This window comes from Corythoichthys intestinalis, chromosome 9 (genome assembly GCF_030265065.1).
Source record: "Corythoichthys intestinalis isolate RoL2023-P3 chromosome 9, ASM3026506v1, whole genome shotgun sequence".
Taxonomy (NCBI): domain Eukaryota; kingdom Metazoa; phylum Chordata; class Actinopteri; order Syngnathiformes; family Syngnathidae; genus Corythoichthys; species Corythoichthys intestinalis.
This window is the reverse complement of record NC_080403.1, coordinates 44,517,346-44,538,277: the sequence shown is the minus strand read 5'-3', so window position 1 is coordinate 44,538,277 and position 20,932 is coordinate 44,517,346. Positions and strand designations below refer to the sequence as shown.

Genomic DNA, 20,932 nt, shown 5'->3' with positions numbered 1-20,932 from the left:
TTCACCAGTGTTCACCTGGCTGTGAGTTTTGAAGCATTCTGAGGGGGTCAAAGTAGGGCCCAAAGCGTCGGCAGGACAAAGAATGACTGCAAGGGGGCGCGACATAGTATATTTGGAATTTGTCTTTACACGGTATCAAAGATTGCACCTGTCTTGACCTGCCTGCCGATTTTGGTGCATTTTAAAGCATTTTTAAGGGGGTCAAATTGAGCTCAAAGGATAACTACAACAATAATAATAATAATAAAACCGAGGAACCACAATAGGTTACCTTAAAAAAAATTGTCACCTGCATGTCCATACTGTTCAGTTATGGATGTGTTCTAAGTCAAATAAAATCATATCAACTTTTATTTGTTTAGACTAAATCACAACAACAGTTATCTCAGGGAGAAAACAAAACATGTTTTAAGGTGCTGGATTTCGACCTACTTGAGCATTTTAGGTTTTTTTTTTTTTGTAGGTCTACCCCTGATAGACACGTATACTGAAATTCTTGTTGCTAAGTCAAACTATTTTCTAGGGCTGAAATTTTAAATATTCCCGTGGGGAACAAATAGTCTCTGAAAGTAGTCGATAAAACCCTAAAAACAACTGCTTCACACTGATTCTGCTGAATTCCTGTGTCTTTTCAAGGCTAGCTTCTCGAGGCTTTTTTTGTAGGTCTACCCCTGATAGATATGATAGATGTACCAAAATTCATGTTGCTAAGTCAAACTATTTTCTAGTTTGTTGGCATGACCTTTGAACTTATATTGATGACTTCTGTTTCTTGTTGGCTATTACTTCTTGAAACTTCTCTCTAGTATTGCAGTTCAAAATTGTCTTTTTTTTTTTTTTTTGGTAAGATGCAGATGATAGGAAAGCGAGCGAAGCGGATGACGCCACGGAGAACGAGCTGAGCGACGGGGACGAGGATGACTTGACCGACTTGACAGACAGCCAGCAGACCAACAAGTTGTCGGAACTTTACGCCACGACCGTCCCCAGCGTCGACTCGGCCATGGACTCCTGGGATGGCTCTGGACTGGATGCTGGATACTGCAGCCAGGGTATGTTAAAAAAGGAATCAAAAGTATGGATTTCTAGGGGGAAAAACACATATTTGTCATAAAAGTGACATAATTAAAAACAAAAATTGTGTCTCTTACGGTGGAACAGGCACATACAGCCACCAGGTGTCCACCGGCATGGCACTTCACCCTCACGAGTGGCGTAGTGCCAAACAGCAGCACAGTATTACTCCCCCTCCTGGCTGCCGGAAGAACTACCCTTTCAGCGACGGTGGCTTTAGCGAGGATGAGTGGGAAAAACCCTCGAGGTAAGACACCATAGTTTCAAACTTCTCTCAAAATGAGATTTATGGATAAGAGATAACCCTGCTCACACCTGACCTTTACCCCACCCCTAAGTCAATCAGATGCGAGTATTTGAGTTAACTCCGCCCCCTATAGGTGTGTCTAAGTATATGGCGGTTCCTGATTAGATCTGAACCTTATCATTTTGACAAAGGGGGCGGACTCACGAGTCACGACCAAAAGGGATGGGAACAAATCAAATCCAACCAATCAGGAACAGCTTTTAATTACCTTATATACTTGCATCCGATTGGCTAAGGGGCAGAAATGGGCAGGGTTATCACTTTTCTAATCAATCTCATTTTGGCAAGAATTAGATACTATCCTTCTAACACCATTTCAAGGGATCCACAGACCGAAAGACTTGTAGTTCTTCTTATAGATAAACGTTATTATGAGTTAAAACAATCTGATATTAAAGCCCCGCTTGATGTTTTTATTATACAATTATACAGTGTTTAAAATGTGTTTAACTAGTATGTCGCCATTGTTGCTGACGTTGCAGGGCGGTGACGTTTTAGGTCACACTGCCGGGCTTCCTGAGTATGACTCTCACGACATACAGTAAACATGTCATCTGTAAAAACCCTTTCAATTTGAACGCGAGAGGAACAATAATGAGCATGACAGAACTGTCGAGCAGCAAAAGCAAAATGAACAGGAAAGACAGGATGAGATGAGACGAGAGTATGGCAAAACCAGTGTTCTGCCAAAATGTGCTACACTAGCCAAACGTTCTCCAAGAGGCGAATTTGATACCCAAAGTACTACCGTGCGCTTTCATCTTGTTTTGTTTAGATGCATACAGACAGAACATTCTAAAGATGCCTTAAGAAAATACTTCAACCTAGTAATATCAAATAAGATTGAAGAAGATTTCACTTGTACTTAATTTAGTCGTAGGTAATTTGTGTATACCTTTTATATAGTTCTTATAGTTTGTCTATATGTTGTACATTTCATTGTACACTGTCTGAGGCTGCTGTAATGCCTGAATTTCCCCTTTGATGTATTATTAAAGTCTTATCTTACCTTCAGGGTGGTTTAAATACACTACGAGACTGACGTGGTCAACAAATCAACAATCTACTTTAAAGCTACCGCAAGAAAACACAATGCTTAAAAGTATGAGAGGGAAACATATGCAAAAAGTATTTTGAGGCAATGAAAAGGTAATAAAAGACTCAATAAAAACACAAATAGCCGCCGCTTTTAAGTCCGAGGTTACCTTTCAGCATAAGCGGATTTAAAGGGGGGGCCTGGGGGTCCAGCCCCCCCAGTGGCCGAAAATTGTCATTGCATGAAATTGACTTTCCTATATGTATAAAAGTTGTAAAGCAATAAAACTGCAACAAAAATGAATGAAATGAACAAAAAAATATATTTTTATAATGGGTCAAAATTATTTTTTTGGAACAAATCATGTGACTAGCACCTTAAAGTGTCATTTGCTTTGCATATGATTTAAAATAAAAAATAAAAAAATAGGGGAGGGCAATTTTTTTTGATTGAAGCAACTTTTTGGGGGATTGAATGATTTAGACACAAATGTCCTACCCATGATATGGCCCAAACACAAAAAGGATTGCTTCAATCAAAGAAAACTTTTTCAACGAAAAATTAAGTGTTCAAATGCAAATATTTCAATCTCAAATATTTTTTCGCATTCAAAAATATTTTCTATGATTGAATTTTTTTCTTTTTTAGGATTGAAGCGATTTTTCTTTTTGAAAATATATATTTTTATAATTTTTTGATTGAAAAATAAAGACAAAAATGCCCTAGCCAAAATGTGGCTCAAACACAAATCAACATTGCTTCAAAGAAGTTGCTTCAATCAGTTGAAAAAAAAAAAAAAAAATGACTCCAATAAAAAATCAAAAATAGCTTTCACGTGCTTTTTTTTTTTGCTTCAAATTTATTTTTGCATTTAAACACTTTTTTTTTTATTATTGAAGTGACTTTTTATTGAAAAATTATATTTTGATTGAAGCAACTTATTTTTTTCTTTTATTGAAGCAACTTTTTTTGATTGAAAAATAAAGACATAAATCTACCTCCATATGGCTCCGCCAGAGGGATACAGTTTTTGACAAGGGTAACTACATTGGCACGACACCGGCGGGTGTACCATATTCAATGGTTGACCATCTTGGCGAAAAGTATTGCCTAAGCAGCCTGATTCAAAATTCCCCTCAAGAATGATGGGAAACAAAAAATGCTCATTGTTAACTTATTTTTATGAAAATTCTTGTAAATTCATTTTATAGCTGACACTGCGTTTCGGGGTCATCAACATGTTGTGCCCCCCCTGCCCCAAAGTCAAACTCCGCGTATGCCTTTCAGCTTATATCCACCCATTCGTACTCAGTAATTGCAATTATTTTTCCTTCTGTCAGTTTCCTTGGCCAAGCGTCAGATGGAATTCTTCTGGATTCCGATGACAGTTTCTGGTGTCAAGCCTTGGAGGACCTGGAGACTTGTGGACAATCCGAACTGCTCAGAGAGATTGAGGTCACTTAGCATTAGCAAAAAGCTAAAAAAAAAAAAAATATGGACAACTTATGTTTGCTCCCTCACAGGCGTCCATCATGACTGGCACAGCAATAAGTTTGGGAGTAGAAGGTGCTAACAAGCAAGAGTCTATCATGAGCCACGGCCGAATGAGCCCGTTGCGGCGGAACTCCCTCCTCCACCAGGGGGCGCATCTGCAGGAGGAGTTGCAACTGCACGAGGACGAAGGTGAGTGTTATAGAAAGTAGATAAAGTAATTTTCAAAGTATCGGAATCGGCAAAAAAATATCGGACATGCATTTTAAAAAAAATATATATATATATTTTAATTAAATCGTTTTCTAATTGTATTTAACGTTACAGACATTATATGTTACACTCATCCAGAGTCTTTAGTTTAGGCTTAAGGTAGGGTTATCAAATTTATCCCGATAGCAATTAATACATGCTTTGCACGACCCACTCACGCATTGTCGCACTCAATCTGTAATGGCGCTGTTTTACCTGTATAGAGAGATAAAAGGCAGTGTAAAATGAGTAGAGTGAATTTTGGCAGCCTTAGGAGCCTTTTTTTAATTGGCTAAATAAAGCCTTACAATCCCTCTCCCCACAATGAAAAATATCATGGGAAGCAATGTGGGGAAGCAAGGTAGCAATTGATCTTTTTCTTAAAACCTTATGTTATTTCCCAACGCAGAGAAGATATATCAATTGGTAGCACTACGCACAGTCATGGTTCCACTTCCCATCATGCATTTGGGCATGGCTACAGTATCGTTTACTGAAAGCTCAACAAATACACTAGATGACAATATTTAGTCACAATATACAAAGTCACAAGTCTTTCTATCCGTGGATCCCTCTCACAGTAAGAATGTTAATAGTGTAAATGCCATCTTGATGATTTATTGTCATAATAAACAAATACAGCACTTATGTACTGTATGTTGAATGTATATATTCGTCCGAGTTTTATTCATTTTTTTCTTAATGTATTGCCAAAATTTATATGATCGGGATATCGGGAATGAATTGAATCGGGAGCAAAATATATCGGGATCAGCAGATACTCAAACTAAAACGATCGGGATCGGATCGGGAGCAAAAAACATGATCGGAACAGCCCTAATAGAAAGCACCTTTGAGCTCGTATTCATAATTATGATGAGATCCTCTCGCAGACGCCCTCCTGGAGGTCCACTTCCACCCAGACGAGCTGCTGCACCCGGGGGCGCGCCTCCTCCAGAACAGCCTGTCCCCGTCTGGGCATCATGAGCCCAAGTCCAAGGCTTCGTTGAGGGTTTCAGAAAGGACGTGGGAATCGCGGCGCATCAAGGAGGAGATGCAAGGGCTCCTGTCACCTACGCCTCTGGAGCTACACAAAGTCAGTTCACGTAAAATGCTAAGTTAATGGATGAAAAAAAGCATAAGAAAAAGCTTTTGAAGAAAAAGGGATGAATTCTACGTTTCTACCCGCATTCTTCTCAATGAGCTTTCAACGGTTCTCTTGAAGTTGTCATAGCTAGAACCAGAACCTCCACTTCTTCATTGGCCAGAACATGATTCACTGGTTCATTCCTTGCAGGTAACTGTGATAAAAGATCCCGAAAGTGATGATTTTGGCTTCAGCGTTTCCGACGGCTACCTGGAAAAGGGCGTATACGTCAACATGGTCCGACCTGACGGACCGGCCGAGCGATCAGGCCTCCGACCCTACGACAGGATCCTTCAGGTAGCGCGCGCTATGTCCCTGTCCTTCTAGTCGTAGGCTGGAACTTTTTCAGTCTTTTCTCCAGGTGAATCATGTCAGGACTCGGGACTTTGACTGCTGCCTAGCGGTGCCGCTCATCACGGAGGCCGGTGACCGATTAGAATTGGTCATCAGCCGTAACCCGCTGGATGCCGCCGAGGACAACAACAACACTCTGGACCACCACCCGTTGGATCTGTAGCACAAACGCACCGAACTGGAAGGTTTGTTAGTCCAAAACTGATCAGACCAATAAAAAAATGTTCAAACTTATACAGGTTCCTAATGTCTACCTTCTTTTAAAGCCAAGTTCTGATGTTACCTTACCTCGTGGATCACCACCTCTGCCACGAGACCAGACGGACACCAATGTGAGGATTTAAGCACAAGTTTTGAGGACAAATTTGGTCCTCACCGTGGAGTCTTCGCAGATGTCTGCATTGCTGCTAAGCTAGCACAAACACTAACTTTGACCCGTATGTCAAGGTTGTGTTGTTCCAAGGACACCGCAACATGATGTCATCACGACATTTACGTTTTTTTTAGTCTCAACACTATGGAAAAAGTTATAGGGGACATGTTGTCGCATTTTTAGGTACAAGTTCACCTCTTCCTGAAAGATTCCCAACCCAGATGATGTCCCATTACTTTTGTCCACATAGAAATACTATGGGAAAAAACAACTTTAGACTGTTATTCAGGGCCATTACCCGGAAATGACCCAAAATCAACAGAAAGTGACCTGGAATTGAACCAAAATCAGCAGAAGGGGGCCTGAAATGAACACGAAGTGACTCAGAAATGCTCCAAAATCAACAGGAATCACTCATTTATGCGGCAAAATTAGAATGATGTAATATCGACAGGAATTGACTTGGAATGAACTGGAAGCGACCCTTACTTTCCCCAAACTCAACAGGAAGTAACCTGGAATAGAACCGAAATGAACAGGATTTGACCTGTAATGAAAAGGAAGTGACCCAAAACTAGCAGGAAGTGACCTGTAAACGTCATAAATTACCATCCAACTGAAATGGCATTTAAAACTTTTTTTTTTTTAGATCAAATTTGATGCATTCAAAAAATACTATAAAAATTAATAAAGCTACATCATGATGTAATAATTGTACTGTACTATAATATACTAATACCGTATTGGCCCGAATATAAGACGACCCTGATTATAAGACGACCCCCTCTTTTTCAAGACTCAAGTTTGAAAAAAGACTTTTTGAACACCAAAATATTTTTTATACAGAAAATAATTACAGTACATCCAAAACAAATGATTATAACTATATATTTGAGAGAAAAAGCATTTTATTTTGCCTCATTCAAATCTTAATATCTGAAATATGTAAACTAAAGCGCAATCACATTCGTAAATGAATGGCTTCTGGTTTTTGAAATGTAAATAAACCAATCTATTGTGATAAAACAACAAAATTGCAATAACTGCATTAACCATCAAAGTGAAGTCTAACTGTAACTGAAGTCCTGATGCAAATCTGAATAAGGAAAAACATTGCAATAAAATAATGCAAAAAGTAGCTAAGATCTGTCATGACAGGACATCGCTTCAATGATATCTAGCGTCATCTAGCGTCGTGAATGGGGAGAGTAGCTGAGATCTGTCATGACAGAACATCGCTTCAATGATATCTGGCACCATCTAGCGTCGTAAATGGGTATAACGTCTGGACCGCGAATATAAGACGACCCCTCTTCTTCAGTCTTATTTCAATGGAAAAAAACATCTTATATTCGGGCCAATACGGTATTACCAAAAACAATCATTTGCCCAATAAAGGGTTAATCATTATTTTTATATCATTGATACTTTTTAATTTACAAATGACATTATAAATACAAATATATTAAATTCTAATAGGAACAAAATTAATACATTTAAAATAAATAAAAACACAAATACCTGTACACTCTGTTTAAAGCCCAGTCACACTCGAAAGTTGCAGTTTTTTTGTTTTGTTTTGTATTTTTTAATCAAATTCCATACTATTTAACTCCTTGCCTGCCATTGATAGGGCATAGACTTCACTATCAGTTGACGGGACACGGGGCTCGGGGCCGATCCGTAGGATAAAAAACTAAAAATTCAAATATTTTCAAAACCAAAGCCGCTAGCAACCTGAAAAAAAAAGACACCTCCCTTAGCCATATATGAGTCTCCATGAGCAGCGATATAAAAAACAAAATGAAAGTTGTTCCCTAATAAAATTCTGATTTAATTTTTTTAAGTATAACAAAACTTAAAATTGCTATAAAATTCTCAAATTTTACGCTAGCTACAAATATCACCAAAATACAGTGATAATCACCTATATTTTCAGGATCAATAGCAATATTTAACATATCATATAAGTTTTGGCCTAATAGCAACCTTTTTTTTTTTTTTTTTTTCCAACAGTTAATTCACTCAATTTCACTGAATCTCAGAAACTTAATACTTGAGCAAAGCATGCAGAATCATCTTAATTTTTCTCAACAAAAGCAAAATTAACATTTTTCTATATACAGTCACAACTTATTTAGGTTGAATTCCGCTATTGTGTAGAGATACAAAATCCAACATGGCGGCTCACAAAACAAAGAGCATTTTAAGTAGAAAATTCTTGCAAATAAATGCATAAATCGCGGAATTTCTGTAGATATGAACGTAAAACAGTCTAGATTCTTGGTTAAAAGATAAAAAACGGGCAGTTATCATTCATTTTACGTAAACATTTAAAGCCAAAGTTACGTTATCGTTTAATCCAACAAGGTGGCCGTCACGGAACAAAGCTTTTTCAAGTTGAAAATTCTTGCAAATAAATGCTTAAATCGTGGAATTTTTATAGATATGAACTTAAAACAGTCTAGATTCTGGGTTTAAAGGAAAAAAGGGGGCAGTTATCATTCATTTTACGTAAATATTTCAATCCAAGGTTATGGTATTGTTTAATCCAACATGGCGGCCGTCATGAAACAAAGACCTTTTTAAGTTGAAAATTCTTGCAAATAAATGCTTAAATAGTGGAATATCTGTATATGGCGGAAAACACTCAGGTGACTTGAAGTTCCGCTCTGAGACCCCCAATTTAGCCAACTTTCAAAATTGTCCGATATGCATGTGTGATACATCATTGGAAAGCTTAAAATCTCAATTTTCTGGGGGAAGAAACATTTTGAGCAGGAGGGCATTTTTTTTTTAAAAATTTAAAAAAATTTAAACAGCAAAACCCTATCTGGAGGTGAGAGCACGCGAGAACAGAATTACAGACGCCATGACTTTAACGAGATATTATCGCGTACTTACTTTGTTTCGATCCAAAAACTCCATGTAGCATGTATCACTGAGTGTCAAGACACAGCTGTGAATGGCCACAGCTGGATTTTTTGGGGATTTTATGGGTGACACATGGTCATATAACAAGAGTCGCGATGCAGAAATCGCAGTCATCAACGAGTGGTTGAGATTTTCTTTTTCATATATTACCCTTTTAAACGTTTTTTTTCAACTTTTTTTTGTTTGAATCAATTATTTATCATCTAACATATCGGAGAAAATGCCACAGTAACAAAAAAATACAATTAAGCGATAGTTATGCGGTACATAGCCGTAACTTTTTAACAGACGCCATTTTTTTCATCTTGACAATTTGTTTAAAAGTTTAAAATATGTGAGTGAATAATTTTTTTAAGTGTTTTTTTTTTTTTAAACAAAATATGAGACATCAATGAATGATTCTAAGCTAAAAACGACAGACATTTTGAATAATAAATATAATTAATTACCATTGTTTTATGGCTGGGTTGAAACAAAAGCGGTTGCGCGACGTCTGTAAACGGGGGTTTTCAGGGTAAAACGGACAAATTAAAGATAGTTTGGGCGCTTCATGCGCCATGAATCTACTGTGGCAGCATATAGACATATTGTTCTATCAAACACAACAGTTGTTTTGGCTTAAAATACAGCAGTTTCTTTTAAAGAGGAGCGCAAGAGCAGAAACTGCTTTTTCAGTCTTGTCTGTGTTTTCCGCCATATATGAATGTAAAACAGTCTAGACTCTTGGTTAAAAGCAAAAAAAAACAAAAACATTCATTTTACGTAAATATTTCAAGCTAAAGTCGGCCTAATTTTTTCTATTCAATTCATTGTATTCACGTTTCAAAGTGCATGCATGGAACGAAAAATATAATGATTACCTTGAATCCTTGACCAAATCACTCTTGAGACACTCCTGCCTGCTTGTATGCAGTAAAACCTTTGTCCTATTTCCACCTAAATCCGGCGTTAGAACACAGCGGGAAGACGTGACGCAAAGTCTGTGGGAGATGTCTTGTCAACTGATAGTGGAGTCTATGGACAGCGATAGATATCAAATTCATTTTCATTCATTACACTGCGAGAAATGTGTTTGAATACTCATATTTCAGCGATATTCACGGCACTAGATGTCCAGTCCATTTTGACTTCAGTCAAAATGAATTTGACATCTAGCGCAGTTAAACAAGCGCTTAGCGTTGCTAAAAGACTATGTGAGTGTCCCAATACTTTTCATCCAAATTCCACATGCTCCGGTTCCCATAGCAACAGTGAAGCGCTTCCTGCCCTTGCAGAAATCGCTTGTCCGTAACAATGAGGTCGCCCTCAAGTGGCGCACCCCCACCTCAAGCCCGACCTACCGCCCCCCCCCGCCGTATTTTTAGTCCCACGCATTCCAGCCTTCAGCTTTACATCAACGTCACCTGCTGCTGTTTTCTTCCGGAACGTCGCCCTGTCGGAGGCAATTATTTGTGGATTAGCGGCGCTAAGAGGGGCCCTCACGCCCGTCACATGAACTTGCCCACCCGATAACAACCCCCGCGCACCCCTACTTAAACGACCCCCACGACCATGCACGTGAGGCAACACCTTACAAAGTTAACTGGAACTTTCACAGCTACCAGCGTTGGCGTTTTTATACTCCGGGTTGAAGTCACGCTTCCCTTGAGGGTGATCGGTGCACCCCTTTTTTCCTCACACACCCTCCCAAAAAAGATTTTTGAACACATCAAGGCCATTAAAAAATAAAAATCTGCTTTTCTACAAATTATTAAAATGGATGTAAACACACTTCTGAACAAAGTTGGCGCACCACTTTTTAGAAATTTGCTGGAATCACCCCACTAAAAAAACTAAAAACATTTAGAAACATTTTTTCACAAACAGAAAAAAATGGCGCACCACCTGTAAAAAGCAACCAATTTAAAACAAAACAAAACAAACATTTCTTGTCAAAGCTCCACTAAATCAGAAATTTTCCAAATTTATTTTAAGCCCCACCCCCTTCAACATGCCAACAGAATCGGTGCACCCCTTTTTTTCCTCACACAACCTCCCAAAAATATTTTTCCACACATCAAGACCATTAAGGCACACCCCCAAAATACTTTGAACTTATTAAATTATTAAATTGCATATAAATGCACTTTAGCATCTTTAACATCTGAAGTTGGCGCACCCTTTTTCCCACTGCACACACACTGGAAAAAAAAATCCCAGCAAATTAACATTAAATAAACTATATAAATTTCCTGGAACATCCAATTTCCATCACCATACATTTTTTGACACCCAGAAAAAAATGGCACACCCCCGCTTAAAAAGCACCCTATTAAGAGAATCCAAATAAACGATCACCAATCATCGATGTTTTCGTCAACTATAATGAAAATATTTCGTCAACGAACATTTTGTCATGACGACGAGGAGACGATAACGAGCTAAAAGCATGTTTTGAAAGACAAAGACATAACGAGACAATACCAGTTTTCGTCTGACAAGATGAGAACGAGACGAAAATGCGCAATAGATTCCGTTATATATTTTCACAATGTGTGACATTTTATGTGTAGTTAGCATATATCGTAGCAGTGTCTGCCTGTGTCACTCATGTGACGTACTGCGGCCCCCACCCCCGACTCACCTGTGTCGTCTCCAGTCTCCAGCCTTGCACCCACGGTAAGATTTGTTTTCTTATCTTGGCCAAAGACAGTATGCAATGTAGCTTTAGCCTTTAAAGGTCTTAGCTGAGCAGTGTTGTTAAAGGGTACCACGGACAGAAAGACGTGTAGTTCTTAAAAGATAAATGTTAAATATGAGTTATAATTACAGTTGTGGTCAAAAGTTTACATACACTTGTGAAGAACATAATGTCATGGCTCTCTTGAGTTTCCAGTTATTTCTACAACTCTGATTTCTCTCCGATAGAGTGATTGGAACAGATACTTCTTTGTCACAAAAAACATTCATGAAGTTTGGTTCTTTTATGACTTTATTATGGGTTAACAGAAAAAGTGATCAAATCTGCTGGGTCAAAAATATACATACAGCAACACGAATTAGCAATTTCTTGTGAGTGATTATTGACTTGAATAATCATTGACTTGAACAAGTCAGGAAAGTCACTTGGAGCCATTTCAAAGCAGCTGCAGGTCCCAAGAGCAACAGTGCAAACAATTGTAAGTATAAAGTGCATGGCACTGTTTTGTCACTGCCACGATCGAAGAAAATGATCGGAAGAAAAAAAAAAAAAAAACGGAAGAAACCACTTTGGACCACTTTGCTTTCTCTCTGCCTTACACTCCACTGTCGATTAAAGGAAAACTACGGCGTCAGTCAAAGGACAAAACGCACTCATTCGCTTGATCCCTAATTAATTTAAAACTCGCCATTGGCACCTTATGGCGTATTTAAATCACTACCATACATAATTAACGAGTGAAACAGTTTTTTTTTGTTTTTTTTTAAAAGAGTATCACGTGGAATTCCGGCAGTCTCGCTATGTGACGTCACTTTTTGGGAGAAGTAATTTGTGACAATAAGTAATTACTTTTTTAAAGTAAAATGAACAACACTGGTGCTGGTGATCATCACACAATAAATGTAACTCGTAGCATTCACGTTAGCATTAGGCTAATGCAATCGGCAGGCGTCCTCTTAAACTCTCGGACGAGTTTTTTTTTTAAAACAATTCGTGGCGTCCAGGTGGGTATGATTATTTGAATTATTTCAAAATAATGTACTGTTTCCCTGCTGAGCGTGTATTATCACCAAGTTTGTGTTATCCTCGTAGACGCTACAATATTTGCTCATTTGTCAGTGTTCATTCGAAATAGTTGGAAGCCTTTATTTATCTATTTATTTTGGATTAACTTTTTAAACATTTTCAGACGAAAACATTTTTAGTAAACGTTGACTAAAACTAGACAAAATTATTCTTGAGTTTTGGTCAACAAAAACTAGACAAGCACATTCTTTTCATTGCTGACAATGACAATAAAGACTTCTTCTTTTCTATTCTATTTGAGATGACTAAAATATGACAAAGACTAATAAGTATTATCGTCTAAAAGACTAAGACAAAAATTTAAAGGGCTGCAAAAAAGAAAACTGTCACCAATACAAACTTTTTCTCGTCAAACCCACCAAAATACCAGCAGTTTTCCAAATTTCTTTTAAGCCATATACAGTTGTGGTCAAAAGTTTACATACACTTGTGAAGAACATAATGTCATGGCTCTCCTGAGTTTCCAGTTATTTCTACAACTCTGATTTTTCTCTGATAGAGTGATTGGAACAGATACTTCTTTGTCACAAAAAACATTCATGAAGTTTGGTTCTTTTATGACTTTATTATGGGTGAACAGAAAAAAGTGATCAAATCTGCTGGGTGAAAAATATACATACAGCAGCGCTAATATTTGGTAACATGTCCCTTGGCCATTTTCACTTCAATTAGGCGCTTTTAGTAGCCATCCACAAGCTTCTGGCAAGCTTCTGGTTGAATCTTTCACCACTCCGCTTGACAGAATTGGTGCAGTTCAGTTAAATTTGATGGCTTTCTGACATTGGACTTGTTTCTTCAGCATTGTCCACAAGTTCTCAATGGGACTTTGGGAAGGCCATTCGAAAACCTTAATTCTAGCCTGATTTAGCCATTCCATTATCACTTTTGATGTGTGTTTGGGGTCATTGTCCTGTTGGAACACCCAACTGCGCCCAAGACCCAATCTTCGGGCTGATGACGTTATTTCATCTTGAAGAATTTGAAGGTAATCCTCCTTCTTCATTATCCCATTTACTCTCTGTAAAGCACCAGTTCCATTGGCAGCAAAATAGCCCCACAGCATAATACTACCACCACTGTGCTTGACGGTAGGCATGGTGTACTTGGGGTAAAGGCCTCACCTTTTCTCCTCGAAACATATTGCTAGGCATTTTGGCCAAACACCTCGATTTTTGTTTTGTCTGACCACAGAACTTTCCTCCAGAAGGTCTTATCTTTGTCCATGTGATCAGCAGCAAACTTCAGTCGAGCCTTAAGGTGCCGCTTTTGGGCTTCCTTCTTGCGCGGCAGCCTCTCAGTCCATGGAGATGCAAAACACGCTTGACTGTGGACACTGACACCTGAGTTCCAGCAGCTTCTAATTCTTGGCAGATCTGCTTTTTGGTGATTCTCGGTTGAATCTTCACCCTCCTGACCAATTTTGTCTCAGCAGCAGGTGATAGCTTGCGTTTTCTTCCTGATCATGGCAGTGACAAAACAGTGCCATGCACTTTATACTTACAAACAATTGTTTACACTGTTGCTCTTGGGACCTGCAGCTGCTTTGAAATGGCTCCAAGTGACTTTCCTGACTTGTTCAAGTCAATGATTCGCTTTTCCAGATCCATTTTTGTATGTTTTTGACCCAGCAGTTTTGATCACTTTTTCTGTTAACCCATAATAAAGTCATAAAAGAACCAAACTTCATGAATGTTTTTTGTGACAAAGAAGTACCTGTTCCAATCACTCTATCAGACAAAAATCAGAGTTGTAGAAATAACTGGAAACTCAAGAGAGCCATGACATTATGTTCTTCACAAGTGTATCTAAACTTTTGACCACAACTGTAACCCTTTTCTAATATGAAGACATGTACTCAAAAGAAAGCCAAAACATTTATTTTAGCAAACCACCACTTTAACACTTGGGAAAAAAACCCTCAAAAAAGCAGGTTACCAAAAAAAAAAAAAAAAAAAGTAGCAGCTTTCCGAACTTATTTTAAGCCACGCCCCATGATTACCCCCCAAAAATAGTAGCAGCTTTCCGAACTTATTTTAAGCCACGCCTCATTTTCAACATCCTGATACAATCGGCACAACCCCAAATCCCGCGCAAACCTTAAAACATACAAATTATGAGCACAACAAAGATACAAACATTTATCATTATTTCCCAATTTTTATTTGACAATGTGCACCTCTCGCAAAAAAGATTTTTAACACATCAAGGCCATAACGTGAAAACAAACAATGGACAAAATCAAACCTTTCCTATCAAGCCCACGAAATCCTAGCAGTTCTCCCAATTCTTAGCCACGCCCTTTTTTTAACCATTCTAGCACATTCAGCGCACCTCCAGGTACCCACACAAAAGATAAGAACGTCCCAAATAAAAAATTATCGTTATTTCCCAATTTTTGGGACAACATGCACTTTAAGTTAACTCATACCTGCATTGACAGCGATAAACGTCAAATATATTCAAACTGGGATGGCTGGCATTGAGTGATCACGTTTCCCTACTATTGACATCAATAAACGTCCAATCCACTTTGACTAAGAAACGTGGATTGGACGTCTATCGCCATCAATGGCAGCTAAACAGTTAACATCACAAAATAATTTGGCCACCCCCTATACTCCCACCAAAAAAATACAGAAAACACAGCAATCAAATCTATATTAACTGTTGTTAAAAAATAAAAGCACAAAATATGTTGCCGTGTAAATATTGTCATGACTTTTTACATTTTGTAAAGCAACAAAAAAAAACACAGAGAAAAGCCTTCCAAACATTTTTCAGTTTTCATGTACTGTACATGAGTGCGTGCGTGCGTGGTTTCCTATGCATCTCAATGTTGATTTTGAAGCCCAATCTGGAAGTTACTGTACTGTAAAAGTAAAAAAAAAAACTGAACAATTTTTTAACTTTTTGTTGTGATATGCAAATGTTTACATATTTTTTATGACAATACTTTAATGCAAATTTTTAATTTAACAATACTTTTAAACATTTTTTCCCTTTAAATTACATTTTTATTGTCTGACTCCCAATGTTTTATTCCCAAATTCAGACTATTAAATTTTTTTTTTTTCAAACTTGCCATGTTCGTAGTACGGAAGCGTATTGCATTCACATGAAAAAATTTTTTAAATGGGGGGCTGTTTTTTTAATTAATTTTTGTTCAACTCTCTGTTTTTATGACTAATTTATTTTTGGGGTAGTTTTTAAATTTTTTTTTTTTTTTTTTTTCAATCCTACATTTTTCTGAGTAATTTATTTTTTAGGTCGTTTTTTGATTTTTTTTTTTTTTCCCAACTTCGTTTTTCTGAGTAATTTATTTTTGGATTTGTTTTCTGAATTAATTTTTTTTCCAACTTCGTTTTTCAAAATAATTTATTTTGGGGGTTGTTTTTTTTAATTAATTTGTTGTTTTCCAACCTTGTTTTTCAAAATAATCTATTTTCGGGTTTGTTTTTTGAAATAATTTTTTTTTCCAACTTTGTTTTTCAAAATAATTTATTTTTGGGTTTGTTTTTTTGAATTAATTTTTTTTCTTGGTAGAGGAAAAAATATTTATTTGAAAAACGGCCCTTTGAAGGTCTCGCGAGATTGAACTTGCAGGATAGAGTTCGCACGAGACTTCCAAGTGCTTGAATTTTGAATAAATATTTTTTCCTCGGAAGCCAAGCTGAGAAAGAAAAATTAATTAAAAAAAACAAACCCAAAAATAAATTATTTTGAAAAACAAAGTTGGAAAAAAATTAATTCAAAAAACAAACCCAAAAATAAATTATTTTGAAAAACAAGGTTGGAAAAAAACAAATTAATTCAAAAAACAAACCCGAAAATAAATTATTTTGAAAAACAAAGTTGGGAAAAAAATTAATTCAAAAAACAAACCCAAAAATAAATTATTCAGAAAAACGAAGTTGGGAAAAAAATTAATTCAAAAAACGACCTCAAAAATAGATTACTCAGAAAAAACGGAGGGTTGAAAAGGTTGAAAAAAAAAATAATTAAAAAAACAGCCCTCGAAATAAATGTCAGAAAAACGGAGAGTTGAAAAAAAAATAATTAAAAAAACAGCTCCCCATTTTTTAAAATTTTCATGTGAATGCAATACGCTTCCGTATGTTTGTACTTCTGGTAAATCTTTTTTTTCCCCCTCCAATACATTTGCTTAAATATTTCTTTTTTTTTTTTCAGACTCCATCTGTAAAATATTCAAATTTTTTGGGTCTGACTTTTCAATTTTATTCTTTTTGAGGTCTCGCTTCATATTTAGTTGTACTGGTTTGACCCCGTTTCCCATCTTTTTTGCCCAAAAATACCATACTTTTGGGGGAAAGTTCTTTTCCCTTAAAAAAAAAATCTACACATGGCAAACAAAATTCCATATTTTATTATTTATTAATTCATTAGTTTATATTACTTTCAAATTAATAGAATTCAAATTTCAAAAACCTTTTTTTTTTAACCAAAATTTTCATTTATCTTAGTACGGAGCCACTAAAGGTACATCGACAAAAATAAAATTAATTTAAACAGACTGGTGTGCACCAGATAGTATGTGGTGCACACTAGAATCTATCTGGTATGCACAATAACAAATCCGGAGTGCACCCGACAGTTTAAATTTATTTTATTTCTGTCGATGTTGATTTTTTTTTTTTATGGAATAATTTGGCCTTTTTTTAAATCTTTTTTTGGGCCAAATATATCATACGCTTCCTCTGTTTTGAGGGTCAGTACTTTTGTAAATGTTAAATAGTTATATATGGCGGAAAAGACTCAGGTGACTTGAAGTTCTGCTCTGAGACCCCCGATTTGAAATTTCAAAATTGTCATGTATGCATTTGTGATACATCACTGGAAAGGTTAAAATCTGGGGGAAGAAAAATTTTGAACAGGAGGGCATTTTTTTTTTTTTTTAAAAACAGAAAAACCCTAACTGGAGGTCAGAGCATGAGAGAGCATAATTAAAGACGCCATGATTTTCACGAGATATTATCGCGTACTTGCCTCTTCTCGATCCAAAAACTCCATGTGGCATGTATCAACGAGTGTCAAGACACAGCTTTGAAGGGCCACAGCTGTATTTTGGGGGATTTTATGGGTGAAACATGGTAATATAAGAAGGGTTACGATGCAGAAATCGCAGACATCAAGGAGTGGTCGAGATTTTCTTTTTCATATATTTACCCTTTAAAATGTTTTTTTTTTCTCTCTCTTTGTTTGGATCGATTATCATCTAAAATATTGGGGAAAATGCGACAGTAACAAAAAAAAAAATACAATTAAGCAATAGTTATGAGGTAGATATTAGGGCTGTCAAACGATTAAAATTTTTAATCGAGTTAATTACAGCTTCAAAATTAATTAATCATAATTAATCGCAATTAATCGCAATTCAAACCATCTATAAAATATGCCATATTTGTCTGTAAATTATATATATATTCTGTAAAATAATTTGTTGGAATGGAAAGATAAGACACAAGATGGATATATACATTCAACATATGGTACATAAGGACTGTAGTGGGCATTTCACTCTACTGTCATTTAAATCTGTCTATGCTGTCCTCACTCCGAAGCGTCTACTTTTTCCAAAGCTAGACAGCTAGTGAACGACGCCTTAATAATCAGACTTCTTTTTCATCTGATTTATTAATAAAATGGCCTCAAACCACTGTCCTCTTTAGACCGTAGTGAAACTACAAAAAAAAGTACACAAGCATTGCATTAGCAACAACGTTAGCTTAGCACGCTATACAGGTTCACTAAACATAAACAAAAAGCGTCTCATACAAAAAATATAACATTTCGCTTACTAACATAATATGTACATTCTTTACAACAACCATACTTACGGACAAATCTTGTCCAAGGATCATATAAGCACAAGATTACAACGTAGGCGTCAGCCCAAGACGTCGTGCAGCCATATTGAACTGGCAAGAAAGCAATAAACCATGTCGCAAAGCGACCACAAGAGTTCGCTGTTAGACAGCACAAAAAAAACCTTGCTGTAAAACTTACCAAAAGTCAGAATACTGTCATGTGCGTTAATTGCGTCAAATATTTTAAAGTGATTAATTAAAAAAATTAATTACCGCACGTTAACGCGATAATTTTGACAGCTCTAGTAGATATTCGTGACTTATTTACGGACTCAATTTTTTTTCATTGTGATGTAATTTGTTGAAAAGTTTAAAATGTAAAAATGAATAATTTTTGAAAGTCGCTTTTTTTTTAAAATTAAATATTAGACATCAATAAATGACTCTAAGCTAAAAATGACAGACATTTCGAATAATAGATATAATTACTTACCTTCTTTTTATGGCTGTGTTGAAACAAAAGCAGTTGCGCAACGTCTGTAAACGGGGGTCTCCAGGGTAGACCGAACAAATTAAAAATAGTTCGGGGGCTTAATGCGCCACGAATCTGCTTTGGCAGCATATAGACATATTGTTCTATCAAACACACATCCAAAACATTTTTAGAACTACATTTTTTATCCAGTTTCTTTTTTGACAAGTTTTTTGAGCATATTTTATCTCCCCCCCCCCCCCCCCCCCCCCCCCCGAAATTTTTTTTTTGTTTTTATAGTCTGGCTTTAAACTTCTTTCTTTATCCAAATTCTGAATTTTCTTCTTATGTTTTTGCCCAAACTTGCGATATTTCCCCCCATTTTTTACTTCTTTTCAAATCAAATCGTCACATCTTTTCCTTTGCTCCAATACATTTGTCTGAATATTTCACATTTTCTTCAATTTTTTTCTTTCGTCCCATTCCACCTGTCAAATATTCAAAATTTTTGTTTGAATATTCATTTTTCATTTTTTTTTTCAACTTAGCAGCCAAATGTGGGTATTTCCTCCCCAAATCTTCCAAGTTTCCCATCTTTCCCTGTTAAATATTTTTTGTTATCTGATATAAGCTACTGAACATTTGCTAAAATGTCAGTCTTGTTTGGGCATTCTGGTTGTTTTGAATGTTTCGGTGAGACTTTTTCCAGATTGGGCTTTTCAAAGGTGTCATGTTGTGTGATGTAAAGCTCTGTGTAATATAATATTTTTCTACCATGCTGTTACTTTCCTCAAGTGGGAAACAAACGATAAAAGTTGTCATGTGCCAAATAAAACGCAAAACTCAACATATTTTCCTTCATTTTTGTCTTCAAAGTAAAGTTTTCTCTTTCCTGTTTTTTTTTTTTGGGGGGGGGGGGGGGGGGGGGGGGGTTAAAATCTGGCACATTATAACCTCCCTGAACTCTCACAACCAACAACTGTTGCTCCTATTTTAAACATACAGTGGGGTATATAAGTATTTAGTCAACCACCAATTGTACAAGTTCTCCTACTTGAAAAGATTAGAGAGGCCTGTAGTTGTCAACAGGGGTAAACCTCAACCATGAGAGACAGAATGTGGAAAAAAAACAGAAAATCACATTGTTTGATAATTAAAGAATTTATTTCCAAATTAGAGTGGAAAATAAGTATTTGCTCACCTGCAAACAAGCAAGATTTCTGGCTGTCAAAGAGGTCTAATTTCTTCTAACGAGGTCTAACGAGGTCTAATGAGGCTCCACTCGTTACCTGTATTAATGGCACCTGTTTTAACTCATTATCGGTATAAAAGACACCTGTCCACAAGCTCAGTCAGTCACACTCCAAACTCCACTATGGCCAAGACCAAAGAGCTGTTGAAGGACACCAGAGACAAAATTGTAGACCTGCACCAGGCTGGGAAGACTGAATCTGCAATAGGTAAAACGCTTGGTGTAAAGAAATCAACTGTGGGAGCGATTATTAGAAAATGGAAGACATACAAGACCACTGAAAATCTCCCTCGATCTGGGGCTCCATGCAAGATCTCACTCCATGGTATCAAAATGATAACAAGAACGGTGAGCAAAAATCCCAGAACCACACGGGGGGACCTAGTGAATGACCTACAGAGAGCTGGGACCACAGTAACAAAGGCTACTATCAGTAACACAATGCGCCGCCAGGGACTCAAATCCTGCACTGCCAGACGTGTCCCCCTGCTGAAGCCATTACATGTCCAGGCCCGTCTGCGGTTTGCTAGAGAGCATTTGGATGATCCAGAAGAGGACTGGGAGAATGTGTTATGGTCAGATGAAACCAAAATAGAACTTTGTGGTAGAAACACAGGTTCTCGTATTTGGAGGAGAAAGAATACTAAAT

General features: G+C 36.9%; 1 protein-coding gene across 16 annotated transcripts in view; it reads left to right on the top strand.

Annotated features, from left to right (window-relative positions):
• Positions 1 to 14,373, top strand: part of LOC130922192 (glutamate receptor-interacting protein 2-like) — a 132,164-nt gene extending 117,791 nt beyond the window's left edge. For all 16 annotated transcript variants that reach the window (XM_057846798.1, XM_057846794.1, XM_057846791.1 and 13 more), the window contains 8 exons: positions 849 to 1,052; positions 1,162 to 1,321; positions 3,758 to 3,872; positions 3,941 to 4,100; positions 5,054 to 5,256; positions 5,458 to 5,604; positions 5,669 to 5,846; positions 5,928 to 14,373. In XM_057846798.1, coding sequence (XP_057702781.1) covers positions 849 to 1,052; positions 1,162 to 1,321; positions 3,758 to 3,872; positions 3,941 to 4,100; positions 5,054 to 5,256; positions 5,458 to 5,604; positions 5,669 to 5,824 — 1,145 coding nt within the window. In that variant the 3' untranslated portion in view covers positions 5,825 to 5,846; positions 5,928 to 14,373. The remainder of the gene's footprint in view (positions 1 to 848; positions 1,053 to 1,161; positions 1,322 to 3,757; positions 3,873 to 3,940; positions 4,101 to 5,053; positions 5,257 to 5,457; positions 5,605 to 5,668; positions 5,847 to 5,927) is intronic.
• The last annotated feature ends 6,559 nt before the right edge of the window (positions 14,374 to 20,932 follow it).